The following is a 19,426-nucleotide window of genomic DNA, read 5'->3' as shown; positions in this document are numbered from 1 at the left end:
TCATTCCTGATTTTTATGGACATGATAAAGATGATTAGAGTCATAGAGATGTATAGCAAGGAAACAAACACTTCTGTCCAACTTGTCCATGCCGACTAGATATGTTCAATTAATCTAGTCCCATTTGCCAGTACTTGGCCCATTTCCCTTCAAAACCTTCTTATTCATCCAGATGCCTTTTAAATGTTGTAATTGTACAAACCTCCACCACTTCCTCTGGCTGCTCATTCCTTCCATGCAACATCCTCTGCATGGAAAAGTTGGCCCTTAGATCTTGATCATATCTTTCCCCTTTCACCCTAAACCTATGCCTCTAGTTCTGGACTCCCCCACCCCAGGGAAAAAACTTTGTCTATTTATCCTATCCATGTCCCTCCAGATTATATAAACCTCTATAAGGATACCCTTAAGCCTTCGACACTCCAGTGAAAACATTCGTAGCCTATTCTCCCTGTAGCTCAAACTCTCCAACATCCTTGTAAGTCTTTTCTGAACTCTTTCAGGTTTCACAACATCCTTCCTATAGAAGGGAGACCAAAGTGGCCTAACCAATGTCTTGTACAGCTGCAGCATGACCTCCCAACTCCTATACTCAGTGCTCTGACCAATAAAGGACAGCATATTAAACACTCTTTTCACTATCCCATCTATCCGTGACTCCACTTTCAAGGAACAATGAACCTGCATTCTAAGGTCTCTTTGTTCAGCAACACTCCTCAGGACCTTAAGTGTACAAATCCTGGGGACTGAAGGTTGATGAGGGCAGCACAATGCATGTTGTCTACGTGGACTTTAGCAAAGCAAGGTCCCTCATGGCAGGCTGATACAGAAGGTGAAGTCAAACGGGCTCCATGGTAAGCTGGTATGACGGATACAAAACTGGTTTGGTCATAGAAGACAAAAGATAACTGTAGAAAGTTGTTTTTCTGACTGGAGATCTGCAAGCAATGGTGTTTCACAGGGATCGGCCCTGGGATCCTATTGTCTGCAACAAATAATTTGGAGGAAAATGTAGGTGGCCTGAGTAAAAGTTTTTGAATGACACAAAGATTAGGGAGCTGTTGATATTGAGGAGGATTGCCAGAAGATACAGAAAAATATAGATAGGCTGGAGACTTTGGCAGCAAAATGGCAGAAGGTATTTAATCCAGATGAATATGAGGTGATGCATTTTGGAATGTCTAATGAGGGAGGGTATTATACAGTGAGTGGCAGAGTGCTCTGAAGTATAAACATAGAGAAGGATCTAGGCTTTCAGCTCCACAGTTCTCTGAAAGTGGCATCAAAGGTGGTCAAGAAGGTGTATGGCATGCTTTCCTTCATTGGTCGGGGCATAGACTATAAAGGTTGATAAGCCATGTTGCAGCTGTATGGAAATTTAGTTTGGGCGCATTTGGAATATTGCTTCCACTTATGTATGCAACACTACCAGAAGGATGCAAAAGCTTTGTAGAGGGCGCAGAAAAGATTTACCAGGGTATTGCGTGGTTTGGAGGCAATGAGGAAAGATTGGACAAACTTAGTTTGTTTTCACTTGAATGTCAGAGGCAAAGGGATCACGCGATAGAAGTTTACAAAATAATGGGAGGCATGGATAGAAAAGGTAGTCGGAGTCTTTGTCCCAAGGTAGAAATGTCAATTATTGGGGGCATGGGTTTAAGTTAAAAAGGGGGAAAGTTTAAGGAAGATGTGAGAGGCATTTGTTTTACATAGAATGTGGTATGGGCTGCCAGAGAAAGTGGTAGATGCAGATACAATATCAGTAATTAAGGGGCATCTTGACAGATGCATGAATGGGCAGGGAATTGAGAGATATGGACCAGATGGAAGAAACAAATTTTTAGTTTGGAAAGGCGCCATGTATCAGTATAGGCTTTGTGGGCTGAAGGACCTTTTCTTGTACAGTATTGTTCTTTGTCCGTTATTACTGCTATCATCTCTAATGGGCCCAACTCTTTCCCTCAAAACCTCTTTAGGTTTTCCTTTGTTCTATTTGCCAATGCTTTCTCATACAATCCATTTGCTTTCCCAGTTTCCTTTTTAAGTTCCCCCAACACTGTTTATACTCCTGTAGGGACCCAGCCATATTGAGCTCTTGGTATCTGGTATAAGCATTTCCTTTTTCCTTAATCCTAATCTTTATGTCCCTTAACACCCAGGGTTCTCCAGTCTTGGTCCCACCGTTTGCCTTTATGGGTATGTATTTGCCATGTATTGTCTCTAGTTATGCCTTGAATAACTCCCACTGTTTCCCAGTCCACTTAAGCAAAATTGTATCTTACCTCAGTAAAATTAACTTTTCCTCAGTTTAGAACTTGTATTCCCTGCCCATCCTTCTCTTTTGCATAGCTATCCTAAATCTAATGATGTTACAATCAGTATCTTCAAAATGCTGCCACACCGATTGTACAAATAGTAGGTTCAAAATTTCCCCCTCCTGTGTTGGGTATTCTGTTTATTGGCTAAAAAAAACGTTCTCCTGAATGCAATTTCATAATTGCACTCCTTCCTTATACTCCACACCAAAACCATCTAGTTAATATGTGGGTAGTTAAAATTAGCTGAAAGTTGTTAATCTATTACCGCTTTATTATTCTTACACTTCTGTGACAATTGATTTAGATATTTGATCATGTCTCTCATCCTGACTATTTGGAGGTCTAAAGTGCACATCCCATAGAATGTTTTGTGTTTTTTTTACTTCTTTATTTTACACCTTTATTTGATGATTCTTCCGTGACATGTCTCATCTCTTATAATTAATTCATTGATCAATACTGTGCCCTCCTCCCCTCCACTTTTCGTCCTCTTTTATCCCATTCTCCTTCCCTTCTGCCAAATAACGTAAGCAGCAAATGATAGAGTTCAGCAATCCCACAACCAACAGATCAAATCTAAGCTCTGCAGTCCTGCAACGTCTAGTCATGAATGGTGCTGGACAATTAACCAACTTGCTGGAGGAGGAAGCTCCATAAATATCCCCATCCTCAATGATGGAAGAACCATCATATCAGTGCAAAAGATAAGGCTAAGCAGTTGCAGCAATTTTCAGCCAGAAGTGGATGATCCATCTTGGCTTTCTCCATTGGTTCCCAGCATCATAGGTGGTAGCCTTCAGATGCTCAATCCATGTAAAAACAAATGGTTGGAGGCACTACGAATGCAAAGGTTATGGGTCTTGTTGACATTCCAACAGTAGACTTGTACTCCAGAACTTTTCACTCCGATAGCCAATGTTCCAGTAATGTTCCAATGTTCTAGTAAATATGATTACAACACTGGTACCTGCCCGACAATTTGGAAAATTGCCCAGGGACAACCTCTTCACGGAAAACAGGACAGTCTAATCCAGCCAACTACAACCTATTATTTGACTCTCAATCGTGAGTAAAATGTTGGAAACCGTCTTCAACAGTGGTGTCGAGCAGCACCTGCTAGCAATAACCTGCTCAGTGATGCCCAGTTTGGGTTTCACCAGGTCCTCTCAGGTCCTGACCTCACGACTGCCGTGGTTCAAACATGGGCAAAAGAGCTGAATTCCAGAGGTGAGGTGAAAGTGACAACCTTTGACATCAATGCTGCATTCGACCGAGTGTGGCATCAAGTAACCAAAACTGGAATCAATGTTTATCAGGAGGCGAACTCTCTACTGGTTGGAATCATACCTGATGCATAAAAAGAATTGCTGTTGGTGGAGGTCAGGTATCTTAGCTACATGGCATCTTTGCAGGAGCTCCTCAGGGTAGTGTTCAATGCTTAACCTTGTTCAGCTACTTGATCAATGATCTTCTCTCTGTCATAAGGTCAGAAGTGGGCTATTTGTGGTGACTCAAATCCCAAAGCAGTCTATGTTTAAATGCAATATGACCTGGACAGTATCCAAGCTTGGGCAATAGAGTGGCAAATAACATTTGTGCCACATAAATGCCAGTCAATGACCATCTCCAATAAGAGACAATCTAACCACCAGGCCTTGACATTCAATGGTGTTATCATCATGGAATTCTCCATTATCAATGTCCTTGTGGTTTCCATTGACCAAAAACTGAACTGGATTCACCATACAAATATGGTCACTGCAAGGGCAGGTCAGAGGCTAGAAATGCAGTGGTGAATAACTGGCCTGACTCCCCAAAGCCCCCTGTCCAACATTTGGAAGGAACAAGTCAGGAGGGTGAAGTAATCTTAAAACATAGAAAAAATACACCAAGACATAGAACATAAAAGCAGTAAAATGAAGAAATAAAGAAATAGTGTCCAACATTACAGTCCTTCTTGTTAAGTGCTCCATCATGGGCCATGGGCCTAGTGGTCAAGCATGAGTCCCCTTAGCAGCACAGCCGTCGCTAGGACGTATGTCATCACTCTTTAGTGCCATCTCACCTCCACCAATGCCTCACCACTGAGTCCTTGACGGACCTTGCCAATGCTGCTGGATACTGCAACAGCCCAAACTTAACCAGCCACTGTCTACTTTGGGCCCAACTCACCAATGCAGCCACTGCTAATGCCACTGGGTCTTGTACTGAGTCCAAACTCCCCTCCATTCCCTACACCACCCATGCTCACTAGCAGCAGTGAGTCCTATCTACAAGATGCACTGCGGAAATTCACCAAAGATCCTTAGACAGCACCTTCCAAGCCCACAACTACTTCCATTTTGAAGGAACCTACAGAGTACGGACTACAACAGTTCAAGGAGGCAGGTCACCACCATCTTCTCAAGAGCAACAAGGGATGGGCAATAAATGCCAGCCAGGCCAGAGATGCCATATCCCATGAGTGAATTTAAAAAAAAGTATACCCTCTAACCAGGAATACTTAACTGTCAATCCTGCCCACCTGCAGCTAAGTATTGGTCATAGCCAAGATGTTATATTCCCACATGCCTATCTCTACCCTCAGCTCCTTTGTCTTATTCATCAATCTCTATGCACTGGAATATATTCTATTTAGCTTTTAAATGTGTCGCAATACCATTAGCATATGTTCTTGTGGAGCTCTAGTCATGTCTGTTCAGAAACGTGTAACTTGTAAAACTTGTACAGGTCCTACCTCCTTGGTGCAATCTTTTTCAGGTGCAGTAACATTTATAATGTGCTGTGGTATAAAATGCATTTTAACAGAAAAATTACGTAAACAACTATCGTACACTTTTCCTATGGTACCTTTTATTTTGGACATGCTAGAATACATTGCAGTTCTCACTTTATAGCTCAGAATGTTTGTTTTTTTTTGGAAAGGCATGTAAGAAAAGTAAGAATAGATCACTGAATGAATTCACACATACTGCTCAAATGAACTGCTGTCATTGTTCGGGTATTGTTGTTGAATGAATTGGTTTTGAAAATCTTCTCTGCAGATTTTCTGAAGAAACCTTTAGAAAATTATGTGAAGAATTTACAAGTTCCAGTGAAGATAATTAGGATGGAGAAGCGATCTGGGTTGATTCGCGCCAGGCTCCGTGGGGCAGCTGCTTCAAAGGGCCAAGTCATTACTTTTCTCGATGCGCACTGTGAATGCACTGTTGGCTGGCTTGAGCCCCTACTGGCAAGAATAAAAGAAAGCAGGTATATGGTACTAATCCTGCCATATGAAAAGAATAATACATCTGCCTGTTGTGATTTGATTTTGAACTAACTTTATGAATCTTAACAATTTTCAAAACAGTTACTTGCAAATAAAACTGTGCCTCTTCACAGTTATTCTCCCAATTGTATGAAAGGTAGTTTTCGTTTCGACAAAAGCATATTGGGTTTATTTGAAATTGTCAAATGTTATTATCCTCCTGAAGCTTCAGGCTTATGCTGAGAATAAATATCTATTTCTGGTACATTTTCTAAGTTTATAAATATTTTGAACTGTAACATAATCTGCAGCTGTCACTTGCTGCATTTCCTTCCACATTTAAAGTTGAATATTAGATCCTGTCAAGCATCCATATCCTGCAAAGAAATTTGAAGAGTTTGTGCTCAAATTTTGTTGAGATTACTAGGATTTAGAAAGCTGCATGAGGGAGAACAATTACATCTACTTAATTTGGTTTGATTTTAGCTGAATTAATCCTACTGGAGGAATTATTTGTGTACACTTGTTATTTATAGAAAGAACAAACTGAAACCTGTTGTTGAATGTCAACAGGTCTGTTGAATTGCCTTAACCTTCCTTGAAAACAAAACCAAATATCTTCCAGGACAAGATTAAATATCAAACATTTCTAAAATCTGGGTATTAACCGAGTAGAGCTATTTATTTTACTTTGTATCTTTACTTGTCAGTTTGTATGGGTAAGTTCATGTATTGTCCTCTCTTTAAATAATTAATAATATAATCAAACAAAACCATTAAAGAGTAGTTTATTTGAAGAAACTATAAAATGCAATTTTATCCTGAAAGCCTTGCAATACGTTTATGTCAATAGCATTTTAATTAAGTTGCTTTAAATTATTTCTGGAGAGAATCATTAAAATAGATTTTCATAATATGTTCTTTGAAAAATAAATGTTTAGCAACTAATAATGGACAAAAATGAATGCACTTTTTCAATACCAGCTAAAGGTACATGTAGTTAATTGATTTTTCAGTAATAACAGTACTGAATTACAAAAGAAAACTTTGTTAGGTTTAATGATAGGCACAATTTGCATCCAAATTTGTTTGATGGACTTTTGTTTTGTTAGGCTATATCCTTTGGATGAATTTTGGATATTTTTTGAGTGGCCCTTTGATGTTTTGTAGCTAAACTGTATTTAAGCAAGAATACATCATCTGATTTTAATGAGTGATGCCATTTTCACTGTGCATTCTCAGGATGGTCACCTCTGGACTTCTTTCAATAGAATATAAGGAAGTGAATTCTCATCAGAATGCTCCTGAATTTCCATTGTAACTTCAGATAGGTTATGGAATTTCTGGAGACCAATTCATTCAATATTTTCATGTTTACTGTTGTTCTTCTAAAGGTAGAGCACAGAATAAAATGTGTGACAGTTGCTTATCAATGCTTATCAAAACCGACAATTTGTATACTTTTGAAGGTGAATTCCACAGATACTATTTGGCTCCCGGTTTGGCAACATGAGCCTGCCACCTTGACCCTATGAAAGTAACTGGAATCCCAAAACATTTTTATTCTTTTCTGGTGTTAGTTTATTCACAGAGAGTTGCACACTTATTTGGTGTGAGTAGGTACGGGATTTATAGCAGTACTTCTGTGCAACTGAGATAGTTCAGTTAAGATGAAGTGGATGGTTAGACAATCCTAATGAGTGGTTGAGAATCAGGTGATGTGACTTTTACCGTAACAGAAGGAGCATCGCCAGCAGAAACATTGCAGCTCATCTGACAATAAGAAAACTTGCACATAACTTTATGTACATTATAAAAAAGTCCTTGCTCGGTATAACCCATTGGAGTTTCCAATTTCATTCAAACTGGATGTTCAAGTTATGCCCACAATTACATTTATTTTAAGAAGATTTTTTTCCTAGTTTTCTAATTTAATCTATATGATCATGAATGTAAACTCTAGCATGAATTAATTCAATCATGAAATATTTCAAAATATATATTTTTAAAAGTTGAGACATGTAAGAGTAAAAAGCTCACCATATTTTGATCAATATGACTAAAATGGGTTTATCATTCAAAACCAACTTGGCAATCTAATGCTATTGAGCATCACACTTAAGTTACAGAGTATAACTTCTGGGGAAAAAAAAATAGACAGCACCATTCCTGAATCAGGTTCAGAGTAGGTAAGGAAAAAGAACTTAAACATTTTCAAAACATTCCTCTTGGAGTCCTTGGGCAGAATCCTGTAGGGGTCTGAGCAACATGTACTATGGTGAGATTTGTGGGAGAATTGGATGTCAAGTCCAGTGAGGCCCATTTTAATCTTGGGAGAATCTCACTCATCTTTTATGCTTTTCATAAACAGCATTATGAATTTCTCATTAAGCAGTGGCAAATTACCAATTAAGGGTGTTTACAGCTTTTTAAAACACTTTATTGATAGCCCAACTCTCCTCATTAATCTTTAGCTTTCTATCATACTAAACTTGCCAAATAAGCTAGATATCAAGAAAATTTGACATGGAAACAACCATGAGTACTTGGTGGCTTCAGTTTCCTGCTTGCTCTAATTGCTTTTACTCACTTAAAGGATCTATACCTTGTAACCCCAGAAGTGAGCCATGGTCAATCCTGTGGTTCCACAGAAGCTAGCCCGGAGGCTAGCAGTAGCAGGGTCAGGCAGATGTATAGTGTACACCAGTCAGAGGCACTTCTCATATGGGGATGTCCTACTGGTCACTCAATAGTGGTAGCCATGATCAGTGCATTGGCTTCATCTTCAGAAATGGAGGAGGTAGGGGTAAGGGCGATTAGCAGCTGCGGGAAGAAAGCTTGGCAAGTTACTCTTCAGGATTAGGGACAGCAGGATGAGGGAAAGGGCAAATGACAGTTTTGAATGGAAGGCAACAGTATATGCAAAAGGGTGAGATAGTAAAGAATTAAGATTTTTGGAAAAGGGTCATGTGGGAGCTGGTTTCATCCATAATCAGGAGCATCTTGACTTCGAGGGCGGTGGTAGTGAATGACCACCATGGTCACCTGGTATGTCAGGGAGTGGGAGGGAGAAGTGGGTAGTGCCGGCTCATGTAGACAGGTTGGGAAGGAAACTGGAGAGGTGCAAAGCCTATAGGAGGCCAGCAGGAAGGGGATTTGGATAGTTGGAAGCACACTGACATGTTGAGATACTGGTTGCAAGCCACTAAGTGAGGCATGCTCACTGTCACCTTCCACTGGCGACATGGTGGCTCAATGGTTATAACTGATGCCTCACAGTGCCAGAGACCCGGGTTCAATTCCCGCCTCAGGCAACTGCCTATGTGGAGTTTGCACATTTTCCCTGTGCCTGTGTGGGTTTCCTCCAGGTGTTCCGGTTTCCTCCCACAGTCCAAAAATGTGCAGATTAGGTGAATTGGCCAGGCTAAATTGCCTGTAGTGTTAAGTGAAGAGATAAATGTAGGGGAATGGGTCTAGGTGGGTTGATCTTCGAAGGGTCGGTGTGGACTTGTTTGGCCGAAGGGCCTGTTTCCACACTGTAAATAATCTAATCTAAAAACAAATTGTGCTAGAGGTTGAAACTGCATAATGAAGAAGAAACTCGTTATGACCACATTCCTCCGCCAATGGATATAGGGGGCCATGAAAGAAGAGAGACTTTGTATGAGGAGGAACAAATGTATTGGCAGCTCTGTAAATGCCTTGCCCCTTTTCCTTCCATATGATGCAGCATATGTCTATCAATTGTACATCATCTGTGGTCATGAAGTCATGCTTCATGTTGTAAAAATTACATTTTGGGCTACGCAAACAGATGTATAATCAAAGACATGTAAGTGAAATCAATGACATTTCTAAGAAAGTGCAATATCACATGCAGTGCATTGTCAACTATGCGTCCAATATGGCCAGTAAATCGCCTTCTTTGTCTTTGCTCCCCTGTTCCCTTCTACCATTCTGTTTTAGTGCCACAGGCAGGGTCATTCCACAGCTGATGGAGAGAGCATGCTCATCAGTGGAACCTGTTGGCTTTGGAGGTGTGGTCCTTGGGGCTTTTGTGGCTGGACAGCCCAGAATGCCGGAAACCCTGTTACTGATGCAAATTGACCCACTTCAGCTTTAACCTCTGAGGCTAGAGTGGAGCAGTCAGGAGAAGTTGGTTAGCCTGACCACCCTTGGAGTGTTCTGAGTGGAGACATGGGAACATAGAACTAGGAATAGGCCATTCAGCCCCTTGACCCTGTTCCACTATTCAGTGAGGTCGTTGCTGATCTGTGACCCATACTTCACAATACCTTTGTTCAGCAAAATTTTAAATCTGAGCAAGGTAAATTTAACATGTGATCCTCTATCCACTGCCATTTGTGGAACAGTGTTCCAAAAATCTCCCACCCTTTGTGCGTGTAGTTATTAACGTCTCTCCTGAACGGACTGGCCCTAATCTTCCGACAATGCCCTCTAGTTTTAGAATTTCCAACCAATGGAAATTATTAATCTTTTATCTATCCTTTCTTTTCCTATTAATATCTTAAAGGCTTGGATCAGATCACTCCTTCACTTCCTAAATTCTTGATAAAATAGACATAATTTGTGTAATTGCTCCTCCTAACTTAACCCCTGGAATCCAGGTATCATTCTTGTAAAGCAATGTTGTGCTTCCTCCAATGCCAGCGTATCCTTCCTAAGGTGTGGTGCCCAGATCAGCTCACGGTACTCCATGTGGTGTCTAACTCGGGTTTTGTATACTTGCAGATGGTGGAAATTCAGAGTCATATAAGTGTGGAGCTGGAGAAAGCACAGCAGGTCAAGCAGTATCAGAGGATGGGGAAGTCAATGTTTCAGAGCGGAACCTTTCTTCAGGCCTGCTCCTCTTATGTTGCTTGACTTGCTGTGCTTTTCCCAGCTTCACACTTTATTGACTCTTTTGTACACTTACAGCATAACTTCTGCATCCTTTCAGTCCATTTGATATTAAGCCTTGAATTCCATTAGCTTTCTTGATTATTTTCTGCACCTGTTTGTAATGTTTTAAAGATCTTTGCTTCTCCACTCCAAATCTCTTTAGACATCCACCATATTTAACTTCATACCATCCAGAAAATACTATATCCTTTTCCAGTTTAAAATGGATAACCTAACCATCGAATTCAGCCATATTTTTGCCTATTCTCTTATCTATCGATCTGCCTTCATATTTTTATCCTATCATCTACACTATCTAAAGTGCTGTCTAACTTTGTGACATCAGCAAATTGGATATATGACTTTCTATGCCATTATCCAAATAGTTAATGAAGAATGTAAACAATTGAGGACCTGACACAGACCCTTCTGTGCTACCACTGGTCACATTCCTATCAAATGCCCATTCTTCCTATTTTCTGTCAGCTGCCACTCGACCAGTCTCCTAGTCATGTCACTAATTTGCCCTCAATTCCATGGCTTCTATGTTCTTTAACAGTTTCTTATGTGGTACTTTATCAAATGCCTTCTGGCAGTCCATATTCAAAACATCCCTAGACATTCCCTGTATATTACCATAGTCACCTCTTCAAACATTCAATGAGGTTTGTCAGGCATGACCTACTTGCCATGACTTCATACAATCTCTCCCTGATTAACTGAAAATTCTCAAAGTTTTATGTTACCTCATCCTTGATTATAAGCTCCCAATAATTCCTCCACTGCAGATGTTAGACCAACTGGTCTGTCATTCCCTGGTTATCCACTTCCACCCTTTAAAATAAAGAGTGACATGCAATTTTTCAATCCCGTAGGATGACTCCTGTATCTGGAGAACTCTGAAAGATTAAAATGAGGTCAGCTACAATGTGCTTTCCTAATTCCTGTAACACTTTTGGATGGAAACTATCAGGTCCAGGAGATTTGTCACTCTCTAATTCCATTAATTTCCCCATTATGATGTTTTATTCAGTCCCTGTTCCTGATCCACTATTAATTTCCTTGTGACTTTCAGCAAGTTATTCTCCTCCTCTACTGTAAATACTGAGGTGGAATATTACTCAACATGTCTGCCATTTCCCCATCGTCATTGCAGTATCCTCACTTTCAGTCTTTAGTGGGTTAACATTGCTCCTGACTACTTGTTTTCCCTTTATATACCTATAAAATTTCTTTATTTGATTTTGCTGTCCTTGGCAAGTTTCCTTTCACAATCCTTTTAGTAGCTCTTATAAGCTGTTTTGTGATCCTTTACTGGTCTTTGTACCTTTCTCATTCCGTAGGATCTGAGGGACTGTGTGTGGTTCCTCCACCAGCTGGTGCCTTGTGGCACAAGTGAGCAGTTGAGAGCATAGGGCTCCTGGAGTGTATTTCAGGTTCCCTGTCTCATTCCCATTGTCACACCTCCAGTGGCTGGGAGTTGGAGTGAAGGTGTGTTGTCTTTCCAGACTGAATGAGCTGGACTTGGATCTTCTTCAGCCATCACGTTTTGAATGGTGGCAGCCAGATGGTCACAAAATTCGCTGCACTGCTGTAGTTTCTGGGCAACAAGGGCCAATGTGTCCTATATATTTATATGGTAAAAACAATGAATGCAAATGCTGGAAACCAGATTCTGGATTAGTGGTGCTGGAAGAGCACAGCAGTTCAGGCAGCATCTGAGGAGCAGCAAAATCAACGTTTTGGGCAAAAGTCCTTCATCAGGAATAAAGGCAGTGAGCCGGAAGCGTGGAGAGATAAGCTAGAGGAGGGTGGGGGTGGGGAGAAAGTAGCATAGAGTACAACGGGTGAGTGGGGGAGGGGATGAAGGTGATAGGTCAGGAGGAGAGGGTAGAGTGGGTAGTGGAAAAGGAGATAGGCAGGTAGGACAAGTCTGGACAAGTCATGGGGACAGTGTTGAGCTGGAAGTTTGGAACTAGGGTGAAGTGGGGGAAGGGGAAATGAGGAAACTGTTGAAGTCCATATTGATGCCCTGGGGTTGAAGTGTTCCGAGGCGAAAGATGAGGTGTTCTTCCTCCAGACGTCTGCTGGTGAGGGAGCGGCGGTGAAAGAGGCCCAGGACCTCCATGTCCCCGGCAGAGTGGGAGGGGGAGTTGAAATGTTGGGCCACAGGACGGTGTGGTTGATTGGTATGGGTGTCCCAGAGATGTTCCCTAAAGTGCTCTGCTAGGAGGCGCCCAGTCTCCCCAATGTAGAGGAGACCGCATCGGGAGCAACGGATACAATAAATGATATTAGTGGATGTGCAAGTAAAACTTTGATGGATGTGGAAGGCTACTTTAGGGCCTTGGATAGAGGTGAGTGGGGAGGTGTGGGTGCAGGTTTTACAGTTCCTGCGGTGGCAGGGGAAAGTGCCAAGATAGGAGGGTGGGTTGAAGGGGGCCGTTGACCTGATCAGGTAATCATGGAGGGAACGGTCTTTGCGGAAGGTGGAAAGGGGTGTGGAGGGAAATATATCCCTGGTGGTGGGGTCTTTTTGGAGGTGGCGGAAATGTCGGTGGATGATTTGGTTTATGCGAAGGTTTGTAGGGTAGGAGGTGAGCACCAGGGGCATTCTGTCCTTGTTACGGTTGGAGGGGTGGGGTCTGAAGGCGGAGGTGTGGGATGTGGGCGAGATGCGTTGGAGGGCATTTTTAATCACGTGGGAAGGGAAATTGCGGTCTCTAAAGAAGGAGACCATCTGGTGTGTTCCGTGGTGGAACTGGTCCTCCTGGGAGCAGATACGGCGGAGGCGGAGGAATTGGGAATCCGGGATGGCATTTTTGCAAGAGGTAGGGTGGGAAGTGGTGTAATCCAGGCAGCTGTGAGAGTCGTTGGGTTTGTAAAAAATGTCAGTGTCAAGTCGGTCGTCATTAATGGAGATGGAGAGGTCCAGGAAGGGGAGGGATGTGTCAGAGATGATCCACGTAAATTTAAGGTCAGGGTGGAATGTGTTGGTGAAGTTGATGAATTGCTCAACCTCCTCGCGGGAGCACGAGATGGCGCCAATGCAGTCATCAATGTAGCGGAGGAAGAGGTGGGGAGTGATGCCGGTGTAATTACGGAACATCAACTGTTCTACATTGCCAACAAAGAGACAGGCATAGCTGTGGCCCATAAGTGTGCCCATAGATACCCCTTTGGTCTGGAGGAAGTGGGAGGATTTGAAGGAGAATTTGTTAAGGGTGAGGACCAGTTCGGCCAAACGAATGAGAGTGTCAGTGGAAGGGTATATCTACATGTTGCTCCTGTTCCTCCCTGTAGGTGTGGATGATGTCCCTGGTTGCTGACAATACTGAGTTTGCTCCTTTCTGGGCCTGGTCTCCAGAACAGTCCATCTTCCGTAATTACACTGGCACCACTCCCCACCTATTCCTCCACTTCATTGATGACTGCATTGGCGCCACCTCATGCTCCCACGAGGAGGTTGAGCAATTCATCAACTTCACCAACACATTCCACCCTGACCTTAAATTTACCTGGACCGTCTCTGACACCTCCCTCCCCTTCCTGGACCTCTCCATCTCCATTGATGGCGACCAACTTGACACCAACATTTTTTACAAACCCACCGACTCCCACCTCTTCCCATCCCACCTCCTGCAAAAATGCCATCCCGTATTCCCAATTCCTCCGCTTCCACCGTATCTGCTCCCAGGAGGACCAGTTCCACCACAGAACACACCAGATGGCCTCCTTCTTTAGAGACCGCAATTTCCCTTCCCACGTGATTAAAGATGCCCTCCAACGCATCTCGTCCACATCCCGCACCTCTGCCCTCAGACCACACCCCTCCAAACATAACAAGGACAGAATGCCCTGGTGCTCCCCTTCCACCCTACCAACCTTCGCATAAACTAAATCATCCGCTGACGTTTCTGCCACCTCCAAACAGACCCCACCACCAGGGATATATTTCCCTCCCCACCCCTTTCCACCTTCCGCAAAGACCGTTCCCTCTGTGACTACCTGGTCAGGTCCACACCCCCCTACAACCCACCCTCCTGTCTTGGCACTTTCCCCTGCCACCACAGAAATTGCAAAACCTGCGCCCACACTACCTGACTCACCTCCATTCAAGGCCCTAAAGGAGCCTTTCACATCCATCAAAGTTTTACCTGCACATCCACCAATATCATTAATTGTATCCGTTGCCGTCTCCTCTACATTGGGGAGACTGGATGCCTCCTAGCAGAACGCTTTAGGGAACATCTCCGGGACACCCACCCCAATCAACCACACCGCCCTGTGGCCCAACATTTCAACTCTCCCTCCCACTCAGGAGAGCACATGGAGGTTCTGGGCCTCTTTCACCGCCGCTCCCTCACCACCCGATGCCTGGAGGAAGAACGCGTCATTTTCCGCCTCAGAACACTTCAACCTCAGGGCATCAATGTGGACTTCAACAGTTTCCTCATTTCCCCTTCCCCCACCTCACCCCAGTTCCAAACTTCCAGCTCAGCACTGTCCCCATGACTTATCCTACCTGCCTATCTTCCTTTTCACCTATCTACTCCACCCTCCTGTCTGACCTATCAGCTTCATCTCCACCCCCACTCACCTATTGTACTCTATGCTACTTTCTCCTCACCCCCACCCTCCTCTTATTTATCTCTCCACCCTTCAGACACCCTTTCCTGCTCCTCAGATGCTGCCTGAACTACTGTACTTTTCCAGCACCACTCTAATCCAGAATCTGGTTTCCAGCATCTGCAGTCATTGTTTTTACCTGGTCTTCAGCAGCCCGCTGACTGCCAGAGGCCTTGGATTTTTCTTCTTGATCCAGCTGTGGAGCTGTCACAGAGGTGCTCACCAGATTGATTTCCCACACACTCTAACATTCCCAGTGAGGTGGTTGTATTTAAGCTGGTTGTGGGTGCAGTAGGCAACCTCGTTTCTGATATCCTCAGAGGTCAAGGAGGTGGCTTCTGGAAGAATAGACTGTTTCACTACGATGGTAGTAGACATGTTGGCTGTATTTAGAGAAGAGTAAAGTCAATTAGGCCTGCAATGTGTAACATTGACCTTGGAGTTAATGTGAGAGGTGTGTGCAATGAAGAGTGATACTTACTTGTTTCATGAGTCATGAATGTCTCAACTTCCCCAAAAGGAATGGTTCTGGTTTACTCTGAGGGCCTGGATTCTCTCCTCAGGGGCCAGGCACTCCTCCATCCATTCGGGCTGTTTCTTCCCTGTTACGAGTTTCTCCTGGAATGAAATAAAAGGAAGAATTCAGAGGTGAAAATGTGTGGCACAACTGTTAGTGCCGGTGCAGCTTGGGAAGATGAAGTGAGAAGTGCTGAGTGCTCTGAGATAGTGAGGCAGCACTGAGGCCACACAGGGTTGGTTGTTTGGGAGGTGAGAACAAGTGAGGGAAGATGTTACAGACAGTAGTATGGTGGGCAGAGCATGACCCTTGTAAGGGAGGAGAATACAGTAGCAGAAATAGAGTGGGTGTAAGGTGGCAGTTATATTGGCCATTTTTATTGGCACAGACTGCTGACCATTGCTCCAGACTGTGAATATAGCACTGACTCAGATGGAGACCTTGATTCAGGCTGCTAGGGGCTAGTGGTGTGGTCTCTTCATCCATTCCTCTCGGAAGAAGACTGCCCTCCTCTGCACCACCCCTTGATCAGAACTTCCAGTTGTCTGTCAGAGAATTGATGCGTCATGTTGCCCTTTTCCATATGATCAGATTCTGTCCTTGACTGAGCTGGGCAGCTTCTGAAATCAGTAGTTGTCCAGAGGCAGTGACTTTTTAAAGATGGGTAGAGGAGGAGCATATCTTTCAGTGGATAACTGTTGAGTGACAAGTCATTCTGGGAATGGTGTGTATTAAGTTAGGACCAGAATCAAACATGATGGACACCACAGGAGAATGTAGGTCATTAATCAGGCAAATTTGGTAAGATACATTGAGGAAACTTGCTGTGTCTCACGGCAGAAATACCTCCATTAAACACTCAATGAAACTTAGACAAAAATGTACGACTCATCCCCTTTTGTCTAAAGATGCAGCATGACGTTTGATGCATCGCTAAGGCCTGCAAATGAGTGCAATGAGTAGAATTGGTGTCTCACTCATTGTGGGGCTTGGCCAATGTTTTTAGGAATGATTTGCACCTAGTACAATCTTTTTAAAACTAACCCAAAAGGTGGAAGAGAACAAATTGTACTGGAGATAATTTGTATTTGAAGTCATGTGTTATGTTGTTTTATGCTGATTTCTGTGAAATTATGCTTAAATTACCCAAGAGAAATCTCCAAGCTGTCATTAATTATATGATGCTAGAGTTTTAAAATAAGAAACACTTGCTGCTTCTAACTCTAACAATGATATTATATTTCCTTATTTGGCTTTGCTGTTATTATTTCAGTTTTCTTTTAGTTATATTTTAATTATGGGAGCTTTCTGTTTGAGTAAATAGATGTTTAATAAGTCATTATAATTTGATGCAAAATCACGTTAAAATTTGAATTTTCCCATAATTGGTATCTGCACAAACTCATTAACTTGCGTGTTTTGACCAAAATAATGCAACCATCTGTGTTTCTGAACACTGGTGATTTATCATGTTAATTTCATTTTTATTTTTAAGGTTAAGGTTTGGTTGCACATTGCAGACAACATATGGGTCTATTATATCAGTGTGTGCACCATTATGTCATTTCAATCAAACTTAACTCTATATTGAACACAGTTACTTTCAGTAAATGTAATTATTGACTGCCGTTCATTTTGTAAAGAGTGTACGTTTTCATAAAAAGTAAATCATAGCCACAGTGCTAATTCAAGAACCCATCAACCATTCTGAGGGTGGATGCTGACTGATTTTTATTGGCTGCTATCTGTGCAGGGGCCTCAGTTTTTATAATTTGTGTCAATGGGCTGAAATATACCAGAAATTGCCTGGATGTCAATTTTGGTGAGTTTCATGGAGGCTTTCTGCCAGTGAGTTCCAGTGAGTTATCTCACGCTTTTCTCAGCAACTCACCTCATTAGCTATGCACCCACTTCTATGGTGTCCTACTTGTGCGATCTGCTCTCTCACCAGCAGCGTTGTATTCATTATTAGTGGGACTGCCTGGGATTTCTGGAACCAGCATCATTGTTAATGCTCAGCTCACTGTGTACCAGGCCAAGTACTGCCAGCCAGGGGTTGCCCTTCACAGTACATGTAGTGGCACCAAAAAGAAATACTTCTGAAGGTACCTCGGAGGCATTACTGACACTTTATTGTAAATGGAAATGCACATTTGTAAATGTTGTTGTGGTTCTGTTTGCCGAGCTGGAAGTTTTTGTTGCAAACGTTTCGTCCCCTGGCTAGGCGACATCATCAGTGCTTTGGAGCTTCCTGCGAAATACATTTGTAAATGTATTACAATTTTAAGAACCAAGCTACACAGGTTACCTGTCTTTTGCATCATCACAACTTAGAACAGACTGCCATTTAAGCAGCAACAAATTTACAGTCAACAGACTCCAGTCTTTCCAGCTCACATCTATTGGAACTGATGTCAATTAAATTTCATCTAATTTGTTTCATCCGATGCTGCATTGCTCTATCATGCTTAAGGTGAAGTTCCTCTTGCTCAGTGTTGCCTGTTCCTCCTCAGAAGACTACTTTCATTCTCCCAGATCTTCAGAGTCCATCATGTCCTCTCTATGCCTGCTCCAGTTTTGCATAATACAGCAAGTTAGAGTTACTCGGCACACACTGCTATAGGTGTACTGCTAATCCATGCATAGGATTCTTCAGCTGGCCTTCTGCCTTCTTCACAGTGATTCTGGTCGACGAAAAAGCTTCATTGCTTTTAGACAAGACCTAAATCTGGGTGTTACACTATGGTGCCGTCAGCTATGGTAGCAGAGAATGACCCTGGTCTCCTAATCATTATTCTTTTAAGGTGTCTGCCCCTCAAAACAAACAGAAACCTGAAAACTCTAAAATGTATAAGCGTCATGTCAGCTTCCAAGATTTAAAGTGCAGACCTCTTAAGTTATAACGCTGATGATTACAGATGACTTGTATATTGGAATCCTTGGATTGAGATCCTTTTCTGTTGAAGAAGTCAGCTGCATTATGAAATGGCACTTAGAGTACAACATGTGTACAGTTCCCTAAACTTATGGAAGCCAGTTATCTTAGCAAAGCCTTTTGCCTCAGTTGCCGCACTGGGCTCACCATATAGAAACAAATCAATGGGTATGATCTGGCACAAATTACATTGGTAGCAGCTGTGATACATTAATGGGTTGAGGGTGGTATGGTCCCACCCAGGTCTCCAGTGCATCTTTAGAAGTAGTAATTTACATAAAAGATCAGCAAAGCTATCACCTTGACAGCCACTCCTTCATGTTGCAGCTCCCACTGGACACATTCTGTGGACCATGTCCCAGAACATCCATTGTCTGTGGTGACACTGCACCTCACGCATCTGGAGGAAATAGTATTAATAATGATACAGAATGGGCCTCCTGTACTTGTCATGCATCCTGAGTTGTCTTCATGGGAGGCTGTTTGGCAGCTACTGAAGTTTCTTGCTGCTCCGGGGCTTACTGGCATATCTGTTCCTCCTCTGTTCCATACTTCTATTTCACCATGGCTACAATTTGTATATTACATTAATTATTCGTGTGGCAGGCAGTCTTCTGGGCTTGATGGCAGCATCCTGATAGTGGGAGAAAACCACTCATGGATTTATGGCTTGGTGACTTGTGAAACAGCCAGCTTCAGTTGTTCTCATTTTTGAGACACTTTCCCCGTCAAGGATCACCTGAAGAAGACTGGGTACCACTCAGGGCCAAAGTGGTGGACAATGTCCTTTTAATGAGTTTTTGTGATATACAGTGAGTGATAATCAGAGTAGCCGATATTACACAGGATAATTTTAATATACCCTGTCAAGTCCT

The 19,426-nt window shown here is 42.7% G+C and overlaps 1 protein-coding gene across 2 annotated transcripts in view; it reads left to right on the top strand.

The window, feature by feature from the left end:
• The window catches only part of galnt13 (UDP-N-acetyl-alpha-D-galactosamine:polypeptide N-acetylgalactosaminyltransferase 13), a 369,837-nt gene that overhangs the window by 228,899 nt on the left and 121,512 nt on the right, over positions 1-19,426 (top strand). For both annotated transcript variants that reach the window (XM_060827901.1, XM_060827900.1), the window contains exon 4: positions 5,363-5,570. In XM_060827901.1, the coding sequence (XP_060683884.1) occupies positions 5,363-5,570 (208 nt within the window). The remainder of the gene's footprint in view (positions 1-5,362; positions 5,571-19,426) is intronic.

This window comes from Hemiscyllium ocellatum, chromosome 7 (genome assembly GCF_020745735.1).
Source record: "Hemiscyllium ocellatum isolate sHemOce1 chromosome 7, sHemOce1.pat.X.cur, whole genome shotgun sequence".
Lineage (NCBI taxonomy): Eukaryota > Metazoa > Chordata > Chondrichthyes > Orectolobiformes > Hemiscylliidae > Hemiscyllium > Hemiscyllium ocellatum.
The sequence above is the reverse complement of the archived record's forward strand: the minus strand, read 5'-3'. Positions and strand labels throughout refer to the sequence as shown.